This window comes from Pipistrellus hanaki, assembly GCF_964339955.1.
Source record: "Pipistrellus hanaki genome assembly, chromosome: 6".
Lineage (NCBI taxonomy): Eukaryota > Metazoa > Chordata > Mammalia > Chiroptera > Vespertilionidae > Pipistrellus > Pipistrellus hanaki.
The window spans coordinates 68,860,437-68,881,407 of NC_140508.1; the positions used below are offsets into that span (position 1 = coordinate 68,860,437).

At 40.2% G+C, this 20,971-nt stretch overlaps 1 protein-coding gene across 7 annotated transcripts in view; it reads right to left on the reverse strand.

Moving 5' to 3' along the window:
• Positions 1-2,688: 2,688 nt before the first annotated feature.
• The window catches only part of NOL4 (nucleolar protein 4), a gene marked incomplete at its 5' end in the record, with an annotated part of 199,607 nt that continues 181,324 nt past the window's right edge, over positions 2,689-20,971 (reverse strand). For all 7 annotated transcript variants that reach the window (XM_084888711.1, XM_084888710.1, XM_084888716.1 and 4 more), the window contains one exon: positions 2,689-5,008. In XM_084888711.1, coding sequence (XP_084744837.1) covers positions 4,815-5,008 — 194 coding nt within the window. In that variant the 3' untranslated portion in view covers positions 2,689-4,814. The remainder of the gene's footprint in view (positions 5,009-20,971) is intronic.

A 20,971-nucleotide genomic window follows, 5' to 3' on the forward strand; every position in this document is an offset into this window, starting at 1 on the left:
AGCCAGCATCCACAAGTATCTTAAGATGGAGCATGTTCACCATAAGCTTCCCAATGTATACGATAACTTTCAGCAACACTTTTCTTCAAAATAATGAAAACTTCCTGCAAATGCTCTTTTTGGCATGAATATATTAGAAGCCCGGTGCATGAATTCATGCATGGGTGGGGTCTGGCCAGCCTGGCCAGGGGGAGGGGACATGGGTGGTTGGCCAGCCTGCCTGCTGGTTGAACTCCTGGTTGAGGGGACAATTTGCATATTAGTTTATATTAGATAGGATATACACTGAATGGCCAGATTATGCACTCAGAGATCATAATAATCTGGCCACTCAGTGTATATCAACATATGTGGAACTCCATCCATTGAAAAGAATCCGCATTAGTAACCAGTACACCTGGTAAGGGGTGAGAGTAGGCAAGGGAATGTGTTCCCACTAGGAACACAACCCTGCCAACCACGGGGTGCAGTACACCCATGTGGTCTGGGGTGATGAGGTACAGCGGCAACAGGGAACTAACCCAGGTGCATCAAACAATGTAATGCTCCACCATCATTGAAATGAGACTGACTGAGAATGCCTAATGGTGGAAAATATTCACGGTCTACTGCCAGGTTAGCAAGGCAGGCAAGGAAACACCAACTGCAATAAAATATAATAAAATAAAATAGTCTCACCCCTGTTTAGCTAAAAGCTGAAAGGTAAGTTATTTGTGGTTCTCTATGGATGCTGGAATTAGCTTTTTCCTTTTCCATATTTCCCATGTTTCTTTTGCAATCGGAAAATAAAAAGTTAAATGTGATTGCCCATCTCCCCGAAGAAAGGTTATTCTACCAACAGCATTGTAGCTCCTGCCAAAAAAATATTGCTTCCAAGAAGGGGAAGGCACTAGAATTACTATCATGGCACGACTAGTGTTTGAGAGCTATTTGCATGGATGGTGTTGGGTTAATTTCAGTAGCCGGTTAGCACCTGTTTAGTGTCTAAGACTTACGTCTTGGGTGCTTGCACTTCCCTCTGGTTCGGCTGCATGACCCTTGCTTTTCATAGTGGAGGCAGCAGGACTAGGGTGCCTGCCTTCTCTCCACGCTCTGTGGACATAGTTTTCATCAGTGGTGGTTTTTATTGTGGCTCTTTGTATGTGTAGAGAACACAATTTAAAGGAAATTAAACCTCTCCAAGCAGGATACAACGTGTTTTTCGTCGTTTCACTTGATGTCAAGTGCATTTTAAAAAGTGTTATTTAGCGACATAGATAAAACGGCTAAATGTTGGTACTCGGGCCCTGGCGGGATGGCCTTACTTAGGCGGAGGCAGCCGCCTGCAGGGACCTGGGGCTGGGCCGGGGAGCTGGGGTCCTCGGGGGTTCCAGTGTAGGTGTCTGTGCTCCCAGCAAGTCCTTTAACCTCTCAGCCACCTGTGGGCAGTGTCTGCCCTGGCCCCCGGTGTTCCCCTGAGAAGTCAGAGCACAGACACGCCTTCCCTGGTGCAGGGATCGGAGAGGGTGGTTATGCTCCTGTCTGAGCGCCTTTATGACTGGGTCCTGCCACTGAAATGTCTCAGCTGGTGGACCTTCAGAAGCGGCCGGTGTTGGTGCCCGGTGGTATTTGGAGGCGCTTTCTTGTGGTGATCAAGTAGCCCGATGTGCCGGTGCCCCTGGTGGGAGGAGGCCACAGCAGGAGTGGCAGCCCTGCCCTTCACTGCTATTGCTGATGAGAACCGTCACTCACCTGGATGGCACTGGGAGCCAGCGTCCGAGTGGCTCTGTAAGGGGAGTCCCTCTCCTCCTGTGGCAGAGCGTCCGGGAGGAGCAGGCTTTGTCAGGTCCCGTCACCAAGGAAGAGGAAAGCAAACTGGCCCTTCGCGTGGGCTCTGAGCTCTCTCAGGGGAATGGGGGAGGCCACGTGGGGCAGGAGGGACCTGGCACCCTCAGCCGTTTAGGTAGATGTGCAAAGAGCGAAGACACGGGGCTTTAGCCCTTTGGTTGGGTGTGACCGTTATAATGGAAGATGCAGACTTCACAGAATAGCACCTTGCTGGAAACTACCTTCCCCTCACCATTGGCTTCCTTCATACCACTAGGAGGGACCTTTGACGTATGAGTGTTGGCACAGGCACTGAAGGGTCTGGGGTTCGATTCCTGGTCAAGGGCATGAACCTGGGTTCCAGGTTCGATTCCAGGCCCCGTTGTGCAGGAGGCAACAGAGCAATGTCTCTCTCTCTCATTGATGTTTCTCTTTCTATCAGGTGCTAACCTCACTCTCCCTCTAAAAAAAAAAAAAAAAAAAAAAAAAAAAAAATCAGTGGAAAAATATCCTCTGGTGAGAGTTAACATCACAAAGGAAAATTCTTAAGTCAGATTTAAATAATCAAATGAGCCAAGACCGGTTTGGCTCAATGGATAGAGCGTCGGCTTGGGGACTGAAGGATCCCGGTTTCGATTCCGGTCAAGGGCATGTACCTTGGTTGCGGTCATATCCCCAGTAGGGGTATGCAAGAGGCAGCTGATGGATGACTCTCTCTCATCAATGTTTCTAACTCTCTATCTCTCTCCCTTCCTCTCTGAACAAAATCAAATAAAATATATTTTAAAAAAATAATAAAATAAATAATCAAATGAAACATCCTTGGTTTTGCTAGTTTGCTCTCCCCTTCTTGGAATAAATTATTAGACTGGATGTGGAGACTCTGGTACCTTAGGCCCATGGTCGGCAAACTGTGGCTCTCGAGCCACAAGCAGCTCTTTGGCCCCTTGAGTGTGGCTCTTCCACAAAATACCACAGCCTAGGCAAGCCTATTTTGAAGAAGTGGCCTTAGAAGAAGTTTAAGTTTAAAAAATTTGGCTCTCAAGAAATGTCAATCGTTGTACTGTTGATATTTGGCTCTGTTGACTACTGAGTTTGCCAGCCACTGCGCTAGGCTGTTTCTGAGTACAAGTATGGGTTATCCATTTTGTGGTAACTGTAGGCACACAATATCATTTCCTGCTTTAAAAACTGCTAAATGTTAAAAATTAGGCTATTCAGAAAGTTTATAAGGTTTCACAATAATTGTTTTAACACAGAAATCTGTTTATTAAACCCAACAAAACAAAGAAAATTATACCAGCCCTCAATTTTTGAATTTTCATTTAAATAAGCAAACTCTAAATCCACATCTTAAAAGATGTTTGTGCATCTATGTATTTCCAAAATACTCATATTTCAATAAGATTTTTCACATTATATTCACCAACAGTATCACAAAATTTTTTGTTTTGTTTTTGTTTTTTGTTTACATAACTTGTAAGGAACAGTAATTCTAGAAACACTAGAAGAAAAAAGCATAGCAATGTCCACAGTTACAAGAAAAAAGTGCACATTACTTGGTCACAATCACAGTCATTACTTGAAAAACTATAACAAGTAGATAAGAAATCTCACTGATGCCTAAACGTGTCAAAAAACCGAATGATGTAAATTGTACATAAAATAAGGCAAATTTCAGGAATGCGCGAAGAACTTGTAACCCAAACAAAGCGAAACAACAGAAAAACTGCAAGAGAAGCATGAACCGATGTACTCCCTAACTAGCGTAAAAACAGGCTTGCCTCAGTGCACAAAGCAAACGCCCTTCGTGTGTATCCAATGCTACAAAATCAGAAACAAGGGTAAAGGATGGGGCAGGGGGGGGGCAGTTTATTAAAGTTGCCACTGCAGCCACCGAGAGTCCTTTACATCACATGTTTACCTAGAACTGTAAATCGTACATGTCATATCAGGAGAGGCAATGGTCTTTTTGGAAACTGTGTCTGAGAGAGAGAAATGAAAACTAAGCTACACACGAGTGCAAATTTTCAGATTGTCACTTGCAACCTCCTAACATTGTCACCTACATCCGGCTGCCGCTGGAGGGATGCCCGTCAGACACAGCAGCGGCTGTCTGGGGTGAGCGGCAGGAAACCAAGGTGTGACGCCCCAAGTCACCCCCCCCCCCCCAACGATATGTCTTTTTAAATATTGAATTGTGATGAAAACCTCTATGTAAAGCTGCAGCAGTGCCGGGGATGCTTGGGGTCAGTGTGAGTACGGGCTTCTCTCGGAAGTGCTTCCTGATATGACCATGTCAAGAACACAGGCAAGGGTTGTGGGTGTGTTTTTGCAGCATCAAGTGTTCTTTTTGTAGAAAGAATTTGGAAAGGGGAGAAGGCAAAGGGATGTGGAAAAGGTACTTACAGTAGTTTTTCTCAAAACAGTTTTCTTTTAAGACCTATGAAAAAGTTACCAAAGTAAAAATGACCATTTCGAATGAAAAACAAGTTTCCTTTTTATAAAAATTACATATATATATATATTTTAAAATACAAGATCCTTTTTTGTTATAACCTGTAACAAGAAATTTTGGTTTTTTTTTTTTTTTTGTTTTGTTTTCCAGATCCTGCAGCTTTTAGTCCAATAAGTCAGTAGCAAATTCCACTCATATTTCAGTTGGATCTGGATCTGTTCTTTATACCACAAGCTTCTTGCATTTTATCCTTGAAGTAGGAATCACCAGCCATTTTTTTTTTTTTTTTTTTTTTTTTTTTTGGCCCAGACAGTTATGCTGACACTAAAACAAAAAGCAGCAGGTTGGACACACAGCGTCTCAAGTGCTTCAGAGGCCAGAGTTCCTGTGAGGCCCCTGAACACATCACTCTATCGACCAAAGACAGTGTGGCCAAGCAGAACTGTGTTTCCCTTAAGACCGGGCAGCAGGGCCATCGCTGCTGGGAAATCAAAATGTCATTAGTGGAAACGGCGAACTCAGACCTCCGGGACTAGGATCGCCTTTGGAGTCAGTTCTGCTGTAAAATAAGGTTTTCCAGTTCGTCTGCAGAACGCAATAAAAACGCAGCCGACTCGCGATATCCGGCCACGAGCTGCCGCACGGCGTTGATCTCGGTGGGACTCAGCTGCGGCCGGGAGCTGGCGCTGCTGGCGGACCCGGAGCTGGGCGCCAGCTGCCTCTTCATGCTCAGGTCCGTGGGCCCTAAAGAAACGGGCACAGAGTCAGACACAGGGTTCATGCTGGCCCTTGGAACATAAGCATACCCCGCTGTTGACATCATTCATGCCCCCCTTCATGAGAAGCTGCTGATGCCTCGAATCAAAGGCAGCTCTCAGATCTGGCCGGTGTGGCTCAGTGGTTGAGCATTGACCTATGAGCCAGGAGGTCAAGGTTCCATTCCCAGGCAGGGAATGGCACATGCCCGGGTTTTGAGATCGGTCCCCAGAATAGGGCGTGCAGGAGGCAGCTGATCAATGATTTTAAAATATATATATATATATTTTACTGATTTTTCAGAGAGAAAGGGAGAGGGACAGAGAGCCAGAAACATCAATGAGAGAGAAACATCGATCAGCTGCCTTCTGCACACCCCCTCCCAGGGATATGCCCACAACCAAGGTACATGCCCTTGACTGGAATTGAACCCGGGACCCTTCATTCCGCAAGCCGATGCGGAATGAGCCAAACCGGTTTTGGCGGTCAATGATTCTTAACGTTTCTATCTCTCCATCTCCCTTCCTCTTTGAAATCAATAAAAATATATTTGTTAAAAATCACTCAGGAGGACTAAAGAGCAACACTGATACAAAATGAGCGGCTGGGTGTTTTCCTGGTCTAATTTCTGGCAATCACCTCTCTCGGTGGAAAGACCTTGTCTTTAAAGTGTGCCTTTTAGGAAATTCAATGTCAGGTCTTTCACTTGCTGTTTGTTAAATGATCAGACCCCACCAATTCAGACGCTGAAATATCCCCAGCTGTAATGCTAATGATGCCGAATTACACACTCACCAATGAGAGGGAACATGTAATAGGTTTACGTGGCACAATATGGACGCGATTTTGGGTACTTTTTCCTTCCAGACCAAAGTTTTCTTCTGTGAGGTTGACTATGATTAAACATGTGGACTCAGAGTGCAGTCTGCTTTAGAAGTGTGCAGTAAGCAAATGATTAGTACAAACAAAGCCACAGAGACACCGGGCTGAGAATACTGGTTTAGGTACTGTTCATGTCCCTTCTGAATTGATTTGCAAAAACATGTCAAAACTTTTTTTTTTTTTAAACATATATTTAAAGGGAGTCAGATAGCTCTGCTTTTTGACATTTTGTAAATTTTTACTGAATAATAATACATATTTTATTATTTCTCATGCATATACATCTTTCTCCAACCATCTGTCTAAGGAGACTCCAGTTGTTTTCATGTCTTGGCTACTGAGAATAATATTGCAAAGAACACAGGGATAAATAGATTCAACAATAAAGAATTTAATTTTTTTTTTAAAGTACTATAGATGTCTCTGTCCCACTGCCCTCTCCCCAGCTGCTCCCCCACAGCTGCCCCCCCCCCCAATACATAGGTCTTTATGAGTAACTGTTTTCCAATTTGTTGGGCTGATACCCAGAAGAGGGATTGCTGGGTCATACAGTAAGTAGCGCTATTCCTAATTTAAAAAAATATATATTTTATTGATTTTTTTACAGAGAGGAAGGGAGAGGGATAGAGAGTTAGAAACATCAATGAGAGAGAAACATCGATCAGCTGCCTCCTGCACACCCCCTACTGGGGATGTTCCTGCAATCCAGGTACATGCCCTTGACAGGAATCGAACCTGGTACCCTTCAGTCTGCAGAACGATGCTCTATCCACTGAGCATAACCAGTTAGGGCTATTCCTAATTTTTTGAGGAACCTCCAGCATGGCTGAACCAATTTACATTCTTACCAGAAGTGTAAGTGGATTCCCTTTTCTCCACACCTCTTCAGCACTTAACTTTTCTTAAGGAGAATAGCCATTCCAGCAGGTGTGGGGCAGTACTTCATTGTGCTGCTGATTTGCATTTCCCTACAGCAAGTGAGGTTGTGCATCTTTTCATGTCTGAGACTGTATGTCCTCAGGGGGAAGTGTCTGAGCAGGTCTGCCCATTTTTAAACTGGATTGCTTATTTTCTGTTGAGCTGTGTAAGTTTTTGGTATATTTTGGATATTGACCCCTTATCAGAGGTATTGTTTGCCTTTTGGTTTTGTTGTCAGTTTCTGTGGCTGTCCAGAAGCTTTTTGGCTTGATGTAGTCCCATTCATTTAGTTTTTTGCTTTTACTTTCCTTGCGTTTAGGATTAAGTTCACAAAAACCACTCTCGAGTCCAAAGTTCATACATTTAGTGCTTTTTTCCTATATACTTTACTGTTTCAGGCTTCTATTCAATTCTTGAAACCACGCCGAGTTCATTTTTGTGTATGCTATCCCATAGCAGGCTAGTTACAATCCCGTTTTCCCAACATAATTTATTGAAGAGGTTTTCCTTTCTCCATTGTATGTTTTTTTTGTTTGTTTGTTTGTGTTTTTTTTTTTTTTTGCTTCTTTGTCAAAAATTACTTTCCCATGTATATGTGGGTTTATTTCTGGGCTCTCAATTCTATTCCATTGGTTTGTGAAAAATGAAATATTGCCATTTGTGGCAACATGAATGGATCTTGAGAGTATCATGCTGAGTGAAATAAGTAAGATGAAAAAGGACAAGAACCATATAATTTCACTTTTATGTGGGATAGATAAAGCAGAAAGCCATCAAGCTCATAGACACAGACAACAGTATGGTAGTTACCAGAGGAGCACTGGGGTGGGTGGAGAATGAAGAAGGTAAAAGTGATAAGATTTATGGCCACGGAAAGACACTAGCCCTGGGTGGTGAGCATACAAGGCAATACACAGATGGTGTATTATAGAATTGTGTTATTATCCAATGTTACCCCCAATACATTTAATTAGATGAGTTTATAGTTTGTTTGTTTTTAAAGATCTTCAAATCTGACATTTGTGTAGAGACCTTTTATATAAATTCTTATTGGATTAAGACTTCAATATATATATATATATATATATATATATATATATATAGATAATATATATATATAATGAAAGGTGAGAACTGTGACACTAAACACTTAATTGCTATGATTGTTAAATTTTCAGCTGGTAATGGATGTGAAGCCCTTGAGTATCACTAAGCACTTAACTAAAGGCATGCTCAAACTTGTAAGGATTCTATAACTTGAAAGTATTTCAACAGATTTTTCTAAAGACAGAACTTTTCAGAGAATGGTATTCCATTCATGAACTAAATCAGGGATTTTTTTTTTTAAATCCTTCTAGTTCTCCTTGAGGCATGGAGATGGGTCAAGACATGACCCATCTCCCCTCTCCCCTGAAGGGAAAAGGCTTCTGTCAACCAGGAGGCAGAAGTGGCTTCCCTTGGAATTTAATTCGGACAGAGAGGAGACTAGCGCACCAGAACTCTGACAGCTGAGAGCTACTTATACACACTTCTGCTCTGGCCTTTCAAAGCTTTGGGTATGTAGCAGCAGTTAGCTTCCACTCGTTCATGTTATAAAATCGAGATACTGACAAAACAAGCTGGAAGGGTGAGAGGTAGGGAGGCCCCACCTGCAAACAGAAATCACTGAACAAGCATCCAAACAGATCATTCCCTGGAATTATTCCCCCACAGATACCAAGGGATGACTGTGTTCAAATAAAACCACCTCTCGTACCCCAAGGAGAACTGGAGCCTAGGTCCCTCCTGAGCATTGTGACATACCATGAACAACTTAAAAACTTATTTTCTTAGCTTTCAGGAATCCCATGCAGATCTTTATGACAGAAAACGGGAAAGGTTCTGCTCTATAGCTCTCTTGTCTGGGTGCCTGACTGCCATTCGAAGGTGTACCGTTTTGTGGTGGTTTTGCTGCCAAGTTGCTGATATGTGCTCTTCACAGGGATTGAGAAAGGGTGGGACTACAGATCCAGTTCTCTTTGGGGTAAGATAAATTTTTATTTGAATATAGCCATCCCTTGTTATCTGTGGGGGAATAATTCCAGGACCCCTGACGATACCAAAATCTGTGATATTCAAGTCGCTTATATAAAATGGCAGAGTATTTGTGTATCCTTCCATATACTTTAAAGCATTTCTGTAAAGCATTTCTGTATTACTCATTACCTGACACAATGTAAACGCTATGTAAATAGTTATGCTGTATTGTTTAGGGCAGTGGTCGGCAAACTCATTCGTCAACAGTACAACAATTGAAATTTCTTTTGAGAGCCCAATTTTTTAAACTTAAACCTCTTCTAACACCACTTCTTCAAAACATTCTCACCCAGGCCGTAGTATTTTGTGGAATAGCCGCACTGAAGGGGCCAAAAGAGCCACACGTGGCTTACGAGCCACAGTTTGCCAACCACAGATTTAGGGGAAAATGACAAAGCCTGCACGTGCTTTGTACAGATACAACCATCGTCGGCCTACCTCTGTAGTAGATGTCGGCATTTTCTGTCAATATATCCCATCTGGGCTGGTTAAGTCTGTGGACATGGAGTCTGTGCAGTTTAACGGATGACTCTTCACCTCTGGCTCAAAGAGATAAACTTCCCAAGGAAGACAGGGCTTCCACTTTTTTATTCAGGTCATTATTAGCACAGGCAGCTCTATAGACAGCCACCCATGCCTGCTATTTTGTTTTCTAGAAGAAAGCTGACTTATCTTGCTTGCTTTTGGATCTACAGGGTCAGGATTGCATATATAAGTGAAAACCACAAGGAATTATCTGGATGAGTGTTTCTTCAAAATTTCCAAGTTGTTAGATTAGATAGGGAAGCAAAAATATATGAAACAAAAAACATTCACAAGTGGAAAAGTTTGCCCACTTCTCCCCTCACTAGGGACTCCCCTCGGAGCAGAGCAGGATGACTGCCCATTTTAAAGCAGGTGAAACTGAGTCCTGACAGGTTCACTGGCTTGTCCAAAGCCAGAAAGAGATCCTGGCCCTCCATCCTGCACCGTCGTGGCCCAGCTCAGAGGAAACCTGAGTATTAGGCAGAGAAGGACAGCTGCCCCAGAGAAAGGTGTGTGTGTGTGTGTGTGTGTGTGTACAGCGTGCTGGCCAAAGGCCCCAAGAGGCCCAGGTTTAACATGAGATCATACTGAGGTGATGGGCGTTGGCTCATTCATGGCTAGAGCCTCAATTTGATCCTGGTTATCACTGCCCCAATCACTCCTCTAGCTGGGTGGCAGTGATTTCCTGACTCCCAGTATCTTTTATAAATGGCCATCCATCCCCGAATAAAGAAAAAGCAATGCCTGAGACAATGACTAAATGTTTACAAAGTCTACTTCAGCATCCTCCTGGCAATGTTCTTAGAAACCATGTCTTCTGATGATCAGCTTGGGTACCTGAAGTGAGTAATTCTGGACTAGTGAACTATGTTTGGAAGTGTTCCCTCCTCTTCTATTCTGTGGAAGAGCTCAGTAGAATTCACCAGTGAAGCCTGGGCTTTTGTAGGAAGATTTGATTACTGATTCAATCTCCATACTAGTAATCATTCTGTTCAGATTTTCTATTTCTTCATAATCCAGTCTTAGTAGATTACGTTTCTGGCAATTTATCCATTTTCTTCTAGATTGTCCAATTCGTTGGCATATAATTATCTATAGTAGTCTCTTACGATCCTATATATTTTAGTGGTATTAATGGTAATGTGTTCTCTTTTCAATTTTGATTTTTTGAGTCATGTCTTTTCTTAGCAAGTGTACTAAAGTATTATAAATTCTGTTTATCTTTTCAAGGGTCTCAATCTCTATTTCATTTACTTCTGCTCTGAACTTTATTTTCTTCCTTCTACTAACTGCAGGCTTTCTTTTTCTATTCTTTGAGTTGTAAAGTTCACTTGTCTGAGATATTTTTTGAGTTAGGCATTTATTGCTGTGGAATTGCCTCTTAGAGATGCATTGCAGATTAGTTACTTCCACTTAAAGGGGAAGCTTTTGCAATTGAGCAGTGAAAACAATTTTGAAAAGATGGGACTTTATTTATGCCCTTACATCAAGGACCAAAAATCATTGCCGAGCCCGTGTAGGGTGCTCAGTATATATATCAACTAGAAATTTGTGTGGGAAGTTTAGAAAACGGCTAATCATTACTTGTGATCAAACAATGTTGGTCATCAGCAAAGTAACTTGAGCACAGCAAAAGCTTCACCTAACAGCACTGTTCTGCCTTGTAGTTTTAGATGAACTGCATCAAGAGACGTAGTCATTTCTGTAGCAAAATTTCCAAAGCCATTCATCTATAATAAAAGGGTAGTATGCTAATTAGACTGGATGTCTTTTGGAAATCACTCCAGATTTCCTTCCTGATGAAGCTGGGGCTGGAAGGAAGCCAGCCTCGGTCCCAGGTGCCTGTGGGTGGCCAGAGGAGGGAAACCCCGGTTTCGGGTGCCAGAGGGAAGCCAGTGCGGGCAGCCAGGGGAAGGAAGGTCTACTCTTGCACGAATTTTCTTGCATAGGGCCTCTAGTTGTTTGATAATAGAGTGTGAGAATAGTTCTTTTCAGTCTTAGCCCTAACCTGAGAAAAACTGCAATACAACCTTACCATGAAGCCATCACACTGCTGGGTGACAGCGGTTTGATGTTCAGATTGTATTTCTGATGTTCAGATTCTATTTCTGACACAATCTCATAGAAATGATGATGAAATTAATAAGAACACATGAAGTTGACACTACTGTTTCAACAATACATGATAGATGCAAACGTTTTCCACAATTTACCTGTGGATAAATAGTTCAAGGAATTACCAGCCTATGTTTTAACAAACTTTGTAAATTTGTCCAAACAAGCCTATTTTTGCTTCATGCATCTTAACAAATTCTATTTTAGGTTGTACTGAATTAGTTTTCTTCCTTAACTTTGAAAATGAAAATGTATTCCGCTGAAATTGTTTCATTCATGTTATTCATAGATGCTAATTCTGTGACTTCAAACTCAAAGTAAACAAGAGGTTAGCATCAATAACATCTCAACTTATTTAAAAAAAAAAAAAAAACACCCACAAGGAAAAGCACTTGAAATCAATTGGATTGCTTTTTTAAACTGACTATTGATATTGTCAATATCTCAATTTCTTGAGCACTTCAAGCAGTTTTTGTCTTAATGCTAACAAACAAGTTTCTTTTCCCTGGGACACATTCCTTCAACCACTGTGATCAAACAATTGAATAAAGTCACCATCGGTGGGTATATGACTTCCCCTGCTTGACTAATACATGAACCACTTGGAAACTTACTTTGATTGCAGGCTCATTTATATTTTGATCAGATGTTTAATAGAGGTATTTTATGTTTTCATACTTTTCTACCAAAGGGTGAAAAAAGTAACCATTACTCTCAGCATTGAGGCTAAATTCTCTAATGCCTCTAAAACATTCAACATAAGGCCTGGATTACAGCAGATAACACAATACTGGAGTCAGTATGATAATGACTTGCATTTAGATTCACAAGTGGTTGCAATATAATTTGTCTTTTAACACCTTCTGGGTGATAAGATTACAGAAGCATCACAAAAGGAGCCCTGTGCTCTCCATTTCCTTTTCTTCTCCCCTCTTTTAGATCTGTTTGTGGAAAGTGATTACTTAGTCCTTCAAGTATGAGTAAAACTCATTTGTAAACCATTTGGGTCTGATTTTTAAAAAAATATATTTCATTGATTTTTTTTTATTTTTATTTTTTTTACAGAGAGGAAGGGAGAGGGATAGGGAGTTAGAAATATAATAGATGAGAGAGAAACATAGATCAGCTGCCTCCTGCACACTCCCTACTGGGATGTGCCCACAACCAAGATACATGCCCGTGACCAGAATCAAATCTGGGACCCTTGAGTCCGCAGGTGGATGCTCCATCCACTAAGCCAAACCAGTTAGGGCCTAGGTCTGATTTTTTAATGGATAGATTTTGACAATAATGATTCAATATATTTAATCATCAAAGATACATTTGGAATAGCTTTCCTTTGGCTATTGGTCAATTATATACTTGTAAAAGATAATATATCTATATCTAAATTGTCAGGTATACCAGCACAAAGGTATAAACATTTTTATTTGTTCCTTTATTTGGATTCCTATTATTTTAAGTTGCCTTTATCTTGGTTCATCTTCTCAAATGTTTTTTAATTCTTTCAAAGATTCTGCTTTTGATTTTGTTGGTCTTCTCTATTCTTTGTTTTCTATTTAATTTCCCAACTTATTTTCTTCTGTAGTCTGCATTTTCCCTGTTTCTAACTTCTTGAGTTAAATGAGCAGCTTAATTTTCTAATGTTGAGTATCAAACCAGTTTTCTGTCCCATTAATTACAAATATTTCTGAACACAATGCTCTCAGTATATTAAGTCTTTGGTCGTTATCAGTTGCTTAGGTGGTCAGTGTTAGAAAGAATGTGTATTCCCACAAGTTGGGTAGGTTCTAGATATAACCAGACCACATTTTAATTATTTTTTTCCTAATCTAAATGATTTTTTTTCCTTCCATCAGTTTCTGAGAGAAGTGTGTTGGAAGTCAATGGCTATGACTGTGGACGTGTCATTTTCTTCTTGTAATTAATTACCTGGAGGTTATGTAATTGGAGCGCATAGTTTCTAGACAATTGTGACTTTCTGAAAGATGATTTCCCTTCATTATAAAATAACGCATCTTTTATGCTCCAAAGCTTTTTTCTTAAAAAAAAAACCCATTTTTGGCATATATATATATATATGTATTAATATTTCCTTTATTCTTGGAAGATTGTTTTGCATGGGTCTATTTTATCAAATTAGAGCTACATTTTACTTATGCATCTGTCCCTTAACAAATAATAGATTACAACAGAACAAGACATGGAGTGATCCCAGACCTTATGGTTACACCATTTTTAGGGGTTCACGTGGGAGAGAAGGTCATCTGCTACAGTTCAGTGGAAATGTTTGTCTCCTCTGAAGCCTATGTCAAACTGAAGCCATTTTAAAACTCATTTGGGTCTGTTGTAATTCCAATGATTGTGCGGTCAATACTTTACTCCTCTCCACCTCATTACATTAACCCTTCTCTACCTAAAGGCTGGTTAATCATTAGGTTACCAAGGAACAGGGAGTTCCTAAAGTATGTAACAAGATGCTGGTATCTGTATTCTACCGACATTTAAGAAAACACAAAAAGCAAGATGCAGATCACTGTCAAGGCCAAGTAGTTGATTATGGCATTATACCAGGAGAAAAGGAGAGTATATAGGTCACCCTTCTCCTTCCTCAAATTATGTCTTATTTCTAGAAAATCTAAAAATCCAACACTGACAGCAATTATAGGTAAAGTTACATCTCAATCATGAGTGTTTAGACTATAATAGTCATTATCACATACATTTTTAAAAAATTATACACCTGATTGTCCTGAGACAGAATCTTCATATACTTCAAAATGTAAGTCTCTTGGACCCATCTATTAAAATTTCCCTTTTCAGGTCCTTCTGTATTTCATTTTTTTATTTCTATTGTTGATCCATTTATTTTATTTCATTTTTCGCATCTAAGTGTATCTTATTCACAGAAAAACCGTAAACATCTCAGTATTTTTGTTCTCACCTCAGTGACTGTTTCTACACAATCAATTTGAAAAGACTGAGTCTTTTCCCTCGTTGGCCTTCCCAGTAGTTCGTCTATTTATATTTGCTAATTTCTGGCACTCAGCATGTGGCCTTCCAATTCAGTGGTACACAGAGACCTAATTAATCATTCTAATAAAGTAGGAGGATCTAAAAGTAAGTTACCCCTTTCCCAGTAGTCTTAGAAATTTGTGAGGGGAAAGACTCTTAGCAAGCTTCTCTTTCTGCATACTTTTGGCTTGTGGGAAAAATACAAATATTGCAGTAAAGAAAGAGAGAGGAGTAAATTATACTACCTGAGAGCATAATGAATTCTTATATATGTACTTATATGCCTATAGTGTTGTTGTTGCTTTGTTTTCCAGCAATAGGAAACAGTTCCTAAACCAGAAAACAAAAGCGTTCATTCATTGGTTTTCAGAGAGCTTAGACTCAGCTTCTGCCTTTCTGGGCCACTGTTAGTTTTACATTTCCACAGACAAATGGGAAATATAGTATCAAGGATCAACATAAGACAAAAACCTCCAGAATATCCTCAGTAAAGATTAAAGATTTTTTTTATTCTTTTACTTTTATTTTGTTCCATTTTTATGTAAGCCTACTGTGACCACAAAGCAAGAACCTACAGCAGATTGACTAACAAAAAAAAACAAGAGCATACCACTACCTCAAAATAAAAAGCTTTTTTACAGCAAAAGAAACCATCAACAAAACAACAAGAAAGCCCACTGTGTGGGAGAACATATTTGCAAATGTTACCACTGATAAAGGTTTAATCTCCAACATCTACAAACAGCTTATACAACTAAATAAAAGGAAGATGAATGATCCAATTAAAAAATGGGCAATGGACCTAAATAGAATATTTTCAAAAGAAGACAGAAGGAAGGCCAAAAAGCACATGAAAACATGCTCAAAGTCACTAATTATCCGAGAGATGCAAATCAAAACAACAATGCGGTACCATCTCACACCTGTCAGAATGGCCAACATCAACAAATCAACAAACGACAAGTGTTGGCGAGGTTGCGGAGAAAAAGGAACCCTCGCGCACTGCTGGTGGGAATGTAGACTGGTGCAACCACTGTGGAGAACAGTGTGGAGTTTCCTCAAAAAACTGAAAATGGAACTCCCATTTGACCCAGTAATCCCACTTCTAGGAATATATCCCAAGAAACTAGAAACACCAATCAGAAAGGATATATGCACCCCTATGTTCATAGCAGCACAATCTACAATAGCCAGAATTTGGAAACAGCCTAAGTGTCCGTCAGCAGATGATTGGATCCAAAAACTATGGTACATCTACACAATGGAATACTATGCTGCCATAAAAAAGAAGGATTTCTCATCATTTGCAGCATCCTGGATGGAATTGGAGAACATCATGCTGAGTGAAATAAGCCAATCAATGAAAGAGAAACGCCACATGACCTCACTCATTTGTGGATAATAAAGAACATTATAAACTGATGAACCATAAGATAGATATAGAGACAGTATATCAACAAGTAGACTGTCTAGAGACAGTATATCAACAAGTAGACTGTCAAATTACAGCGGGGAGGGGAGGAAGATCTGGGGGAGATAATAGATCAACCGAAGGACTTGTATACATGCATATAAGTGCAACCAATGGACACAAAACTCTGGGGAGGGAGGGGATGTGTGGGAGGGAGGGAGGGGGTCAAAAAAAAAATCAATAAAATATATTAAAAAAAATAAATTAAAAAAAAAAAAACAAGAGCATACCACTACCGAAAGTCACCAATTTACAAAAATAGGTAAATAATGGGAATACAAAAACAATCAGGAATAAGTTCATAAGAGTTACTATGATAACTAAGGATTTATCATTCTGACTTTCTAGACTATCATAGTAGAACATTCCGAATTCCCCAAGAGAGCTCTTTCCTGAGTAGCAGAGGGCTGGTGAGGCCAGTCCAATTTAACAGACATGTTCAGACATTCCCAGAGGACATGTCAAAGGGAGTTGTGTAAGGAAAACAACAACCACAATGAGCTCATGCCAGCTGGAAAGGCCGGAGTGGTATACCAGCAGGCTGGAGGAGAAATGAGTCTTCTTTTCATTCCCCTCTTCAGTGAGAAGGCACAACTCAAAACCCTCAAGAGGATCTACAGTACCTAAGGTCCATTTTACTGTAGAAAACAGGCTTTTAGGAAGCTGATGCCAGAAAGAGCTGGCCGATATTGAGCTACAAAACCAATGTGCTGGCAGTGCAGGGGGAACACGGGGCCACTCACCTCTCATTTTCTCAGACACCCCTTGACCTGCAGGAACTGGTGAAAGATTGAGAGCTCAGTCAGAAAAAACTGAAAGATGCCGCACATCATTTTCCTTTAAAATTTCCAGCAAATGAGTAATGTAAATTCCAATCATTAAAAGTTTGAGTTTGCTTCCTTTAAACATCACACAATTTAAAGTTCTGTCAAATGATATTCTTTTAAAATGTGTTTTGTCAAGAAATTCAATCTAAAAATGGAAAGCTTACATATATGCCCTTAGGAAAACAAAAGTCAGGAACGACTGATTTCCCATAAATGCCTGATTTCCCAAAATACTGGAATTGTCTTAAATGCTAGAGATTTGGCATACTGAAGGCCAGGAGACATATGAAAACGAGCTCAAAGTCACTAAACATCCGAGATGCAAATCAAAAAGACAACAAAGTACCATCTCACACCTGTCAGGATGGCTACTATCAACAAACGACAAGTGCTGGCAAGGATGTGGAGAAAAAGGAACCCTTGTGCACTGCTGGTGAAACTGCAGGCTGGTGCAGCCACTGTGGAGAACAGTATGGAATTTCCTAAAATAACTAAAAATGGAACTCCATTTGACCTAGTAATCTCACTTCTAAGAATATGTCCCAAGAAATCAGACAGGATATATGCAGCACAATTCACCATAGCTAAAATCTGGAAACAGCTTAAGATAGGCTGTTTCCAGATGAGTGGATTAAAAACTGTGGTACACAATGGAATATTATGCAGCTGTGCAAAAGCAGCAGCTCTTACCATTTGCAACAGCATGGATGGACCTGGAGAGCATTATGCTAAGCAAAATAAGCCAGTCGGAGGAAGATAAATGTCACATGGTCTTCCTCAGTTGTGGAATATAATGAACATAAACTGATGAACAAAAACAGACAGCCAAACCTCAGAGGGAAGGCAGGGGGTGGGAGGTAAGAGCAACCGAAGGACTTGTATGCATACATATAAACATATAAGCATAACCAATGGAAACAGACACTAGGGAGAGGTCAAGAGGGAAAAAGGAGATATATAATACTTTAATCAATAAATTTTTTTAAAAAAATGTTAGAGGTCGTCTCCTATCAACCTTGGAAAGTTTTGCTTATGGTTTCCAGAGGCATGAACAAGAAAGGACCCAGGTTGTTAGCCTTGCAAAATTTTGTTTGTATAACTGGACTGTTGTCTCCAAACAGAATAACTGAACTCTCTTTACATTCCCTGCCCATGAGCACAGCTGAGCTCAGCGACTCACCTGTAGCTTGCTGTTATTTGCATGTTCTGAATTGCAATTCCTCTGCTACTCCAGAATAAACTCACCATTTTAGCTTGCCTCAGTTTACCTCTTCATTTAGGTCAGTAGTTTTTAGTTTTATAAATCTTAGCCAATGTCAGAGATTTTAAATACCTATATTACAATTTATTACCAATTCTTAGAATCCTAAAATAACTGAAAGTTATTTAAAAGCTGAGCAGTTTGCATTAAAATCATTGCTACTTAAGAATCACCATAAGGTTATTAATTGACCTCACTTATTATATTGAGGAGTGAATGATTCAAACATAATTAGACACAATGAGCTGCTGAGATAGACAGGGGAAGGTTTTCTGCAATAACAACACCATGGAAAAGCCAATACAGTGGTGTGAGGTGAAGAAGGCTAGTCTGGAGCCAGTGTTCGATACAAGGCCACTCACCTCCTTGACAATCGAATGCTTGAAATGTGTCCCAGAGTGTCTAAGGAACTGACTTTAACATTTTTCATTTTTATTTTAATTTCAATAGCCACATGTAGCTAATGGTTACTGTATTGGATAGCACTTGTCAATAAATTTATGTTTGAAAGGGAAAACAAAATAAGAATACAAATGAGGAGGGTTTAAAGTGAACAATACAAATGAGGAGGGTTTAAAGTGAACAATACCCTGATTAAGTTGGGTCAATCAAGTAACACACACGGGAGAAGCAGGCTTACTAAGAAGAGGCACAGGTTGGACACAAGGGGAAAATCTCTAGATACAAACATCCGACTCTGTGCTGTCAAATGTGCTTTGACAACCCACTCAGGTTCATTGGAACTCAATTGAGATAGAATAACTAACTGCATAATTCCAATTAGGTTGACTTCAATTAGACTGCACAGTCACCTTTCTCCACATAATACATTGTCTTGTAGATCTTCACACTGCATAAAATACAGGCAAAGTAACTACAAGGAAGTGCTTAATTTTGATGAATCAATTTTAGGTTCGAATCTATAAAATCATCTACACCGTTTAACACAATAGACCTGATGCCATTTTCTCACGACAGAAGCACACAGCTGCACTAATTTTTTGCATGAGGCTACTGAGCCAGAACGAGTCATTAAGAGGGAAAGGTAAAAAGTGCACCTTCCCAGGTACCTGGGTAACTATGGAAAGTAAACATTTCTTTCTTAAACCAGGGGACTGACGCCTGATATGAAACACTTGTCTTTTGGGGGGTGTTAATACTAAAATTAGAAAAGGCATCCTCAACCTCAACTATTATTCCCATTATCAGTTGCAATTAGTGAAGTTTTCCAAGATATTGATAGCACAATATTTTATCAGAATAATATCTTGCACTGAATATATATTGAGCACTAATATAAACCTAACAGGTGATATAAAAGGTCACCTTGCCTGTCCTCATAATGTACACAATCTAATATAGAAGGGAGCATGTGACAGATGGGTTAAATAACAGATATGACCAGGGTACTGTGGGAATATACCAGAGGACCAATTAATGGGCAAGGCAATCAGAAAATGATCAGAGAACATAACAGCTGGCAGGAGTTAGGGGCAGGGGCAACCTCCCTGCATGAGGTAATCCCATAAACAGGCAATAGCATGTTTGAGGATGAATGATTCCGTTTTAAAAATTAAACATTAGATTTCTTGGGATTTCTAGGCCAAGCTATCTGGTAGACAGCTGGATAGAAAATCTGAAGCTTGAAGCAAAGCATAGGGTGACAGGTTGCTGCATATTTTATAAATGAAATCATAAGAGGCAGTAGACTCTTATGAGCAATGTACAGAATGAGGGTTAAAGGATCAGGGCATGAGGACAGGGACAAAGCCCTGGACTCTGGCAGAAGAATCATCTTAGGAGCACACGGTGACGTGAGAGTGTATCATGGAAGCCAAGAGAGTGGCTGCTTCAAAGCTCTAATCAGCAGCAGATGCAAATATACTAAAGGATCTGACAAGTATGGAGTTTCCTCAAAAAACTAAAAATGGAACTCCCAATTGACCTAGTGATCCCACTTCTAGGAATATATTCCAAGAAGCTAGAAACCTCAATCAGAAAGGATATATGCACCCCTATGTTCACAGTAGCACAATTTACCATAGCTAAGATTTGGAAACAGCCTAAGTGCCCATCAGCAGAGGAGTGGATTAGAAAACTATGGTACATCTATACAATGGAATACTATGCTGTGATAAAAAGGAGTTCTTAGCATAATGCTCTCCAGTTCTATCCATGCTGTTGCAAATGTTAAGTAATATAAGACAGTCAGAGAAAAATATCACATGATCTTACTCACTTGTGGAATATAATGAACAACAAACTGATGAACAAAAATAGATCCAGAGACAGAAGCATCAATCAGACCGTTAAACCTCAGAGGGAAGGTAGGACAGGGTGGGTATAAGGGGGAGAAATCAAGCAAAGAACTTGTATGCATGCATATAAGCCTAACCAATGGACACGGACACCAGGGGGCTGGGGGGATTAATGGGGTGAGGGGCTCTGGGGGGGGGGGATAAAGACACATATGTAATACCTTAATAAAGAAAAAAGAATCTAATAAGATAAATGGAAAAAATAACCTTTAAGTGAAATCACTGGTAAACTTACCCTGACCAATTTCAGTAAAATGGTGGGGAGAAGCCATATACAGTGGATTGAAGAGTGAATAGCTGATGAGAAGTGAAGACAGTGAATGAACAGAGCACTTCTTTGAAAATATCAAGTGAGAAGTGGTATTTCTGAACTCTGGTGCCTATGGACAGCGCTGTCCATGTATGACACCAGCTATGTCATCATAAACTAGCTCTAAGGAGGTGGCGAATTTTATGGCCAGGCCTCCTTATATTCTAACTACAGGTCAGGACCCAAAGAATCTTTAAAGCCACAAATCCTGAATATTGGTGGGGAATAAAAAA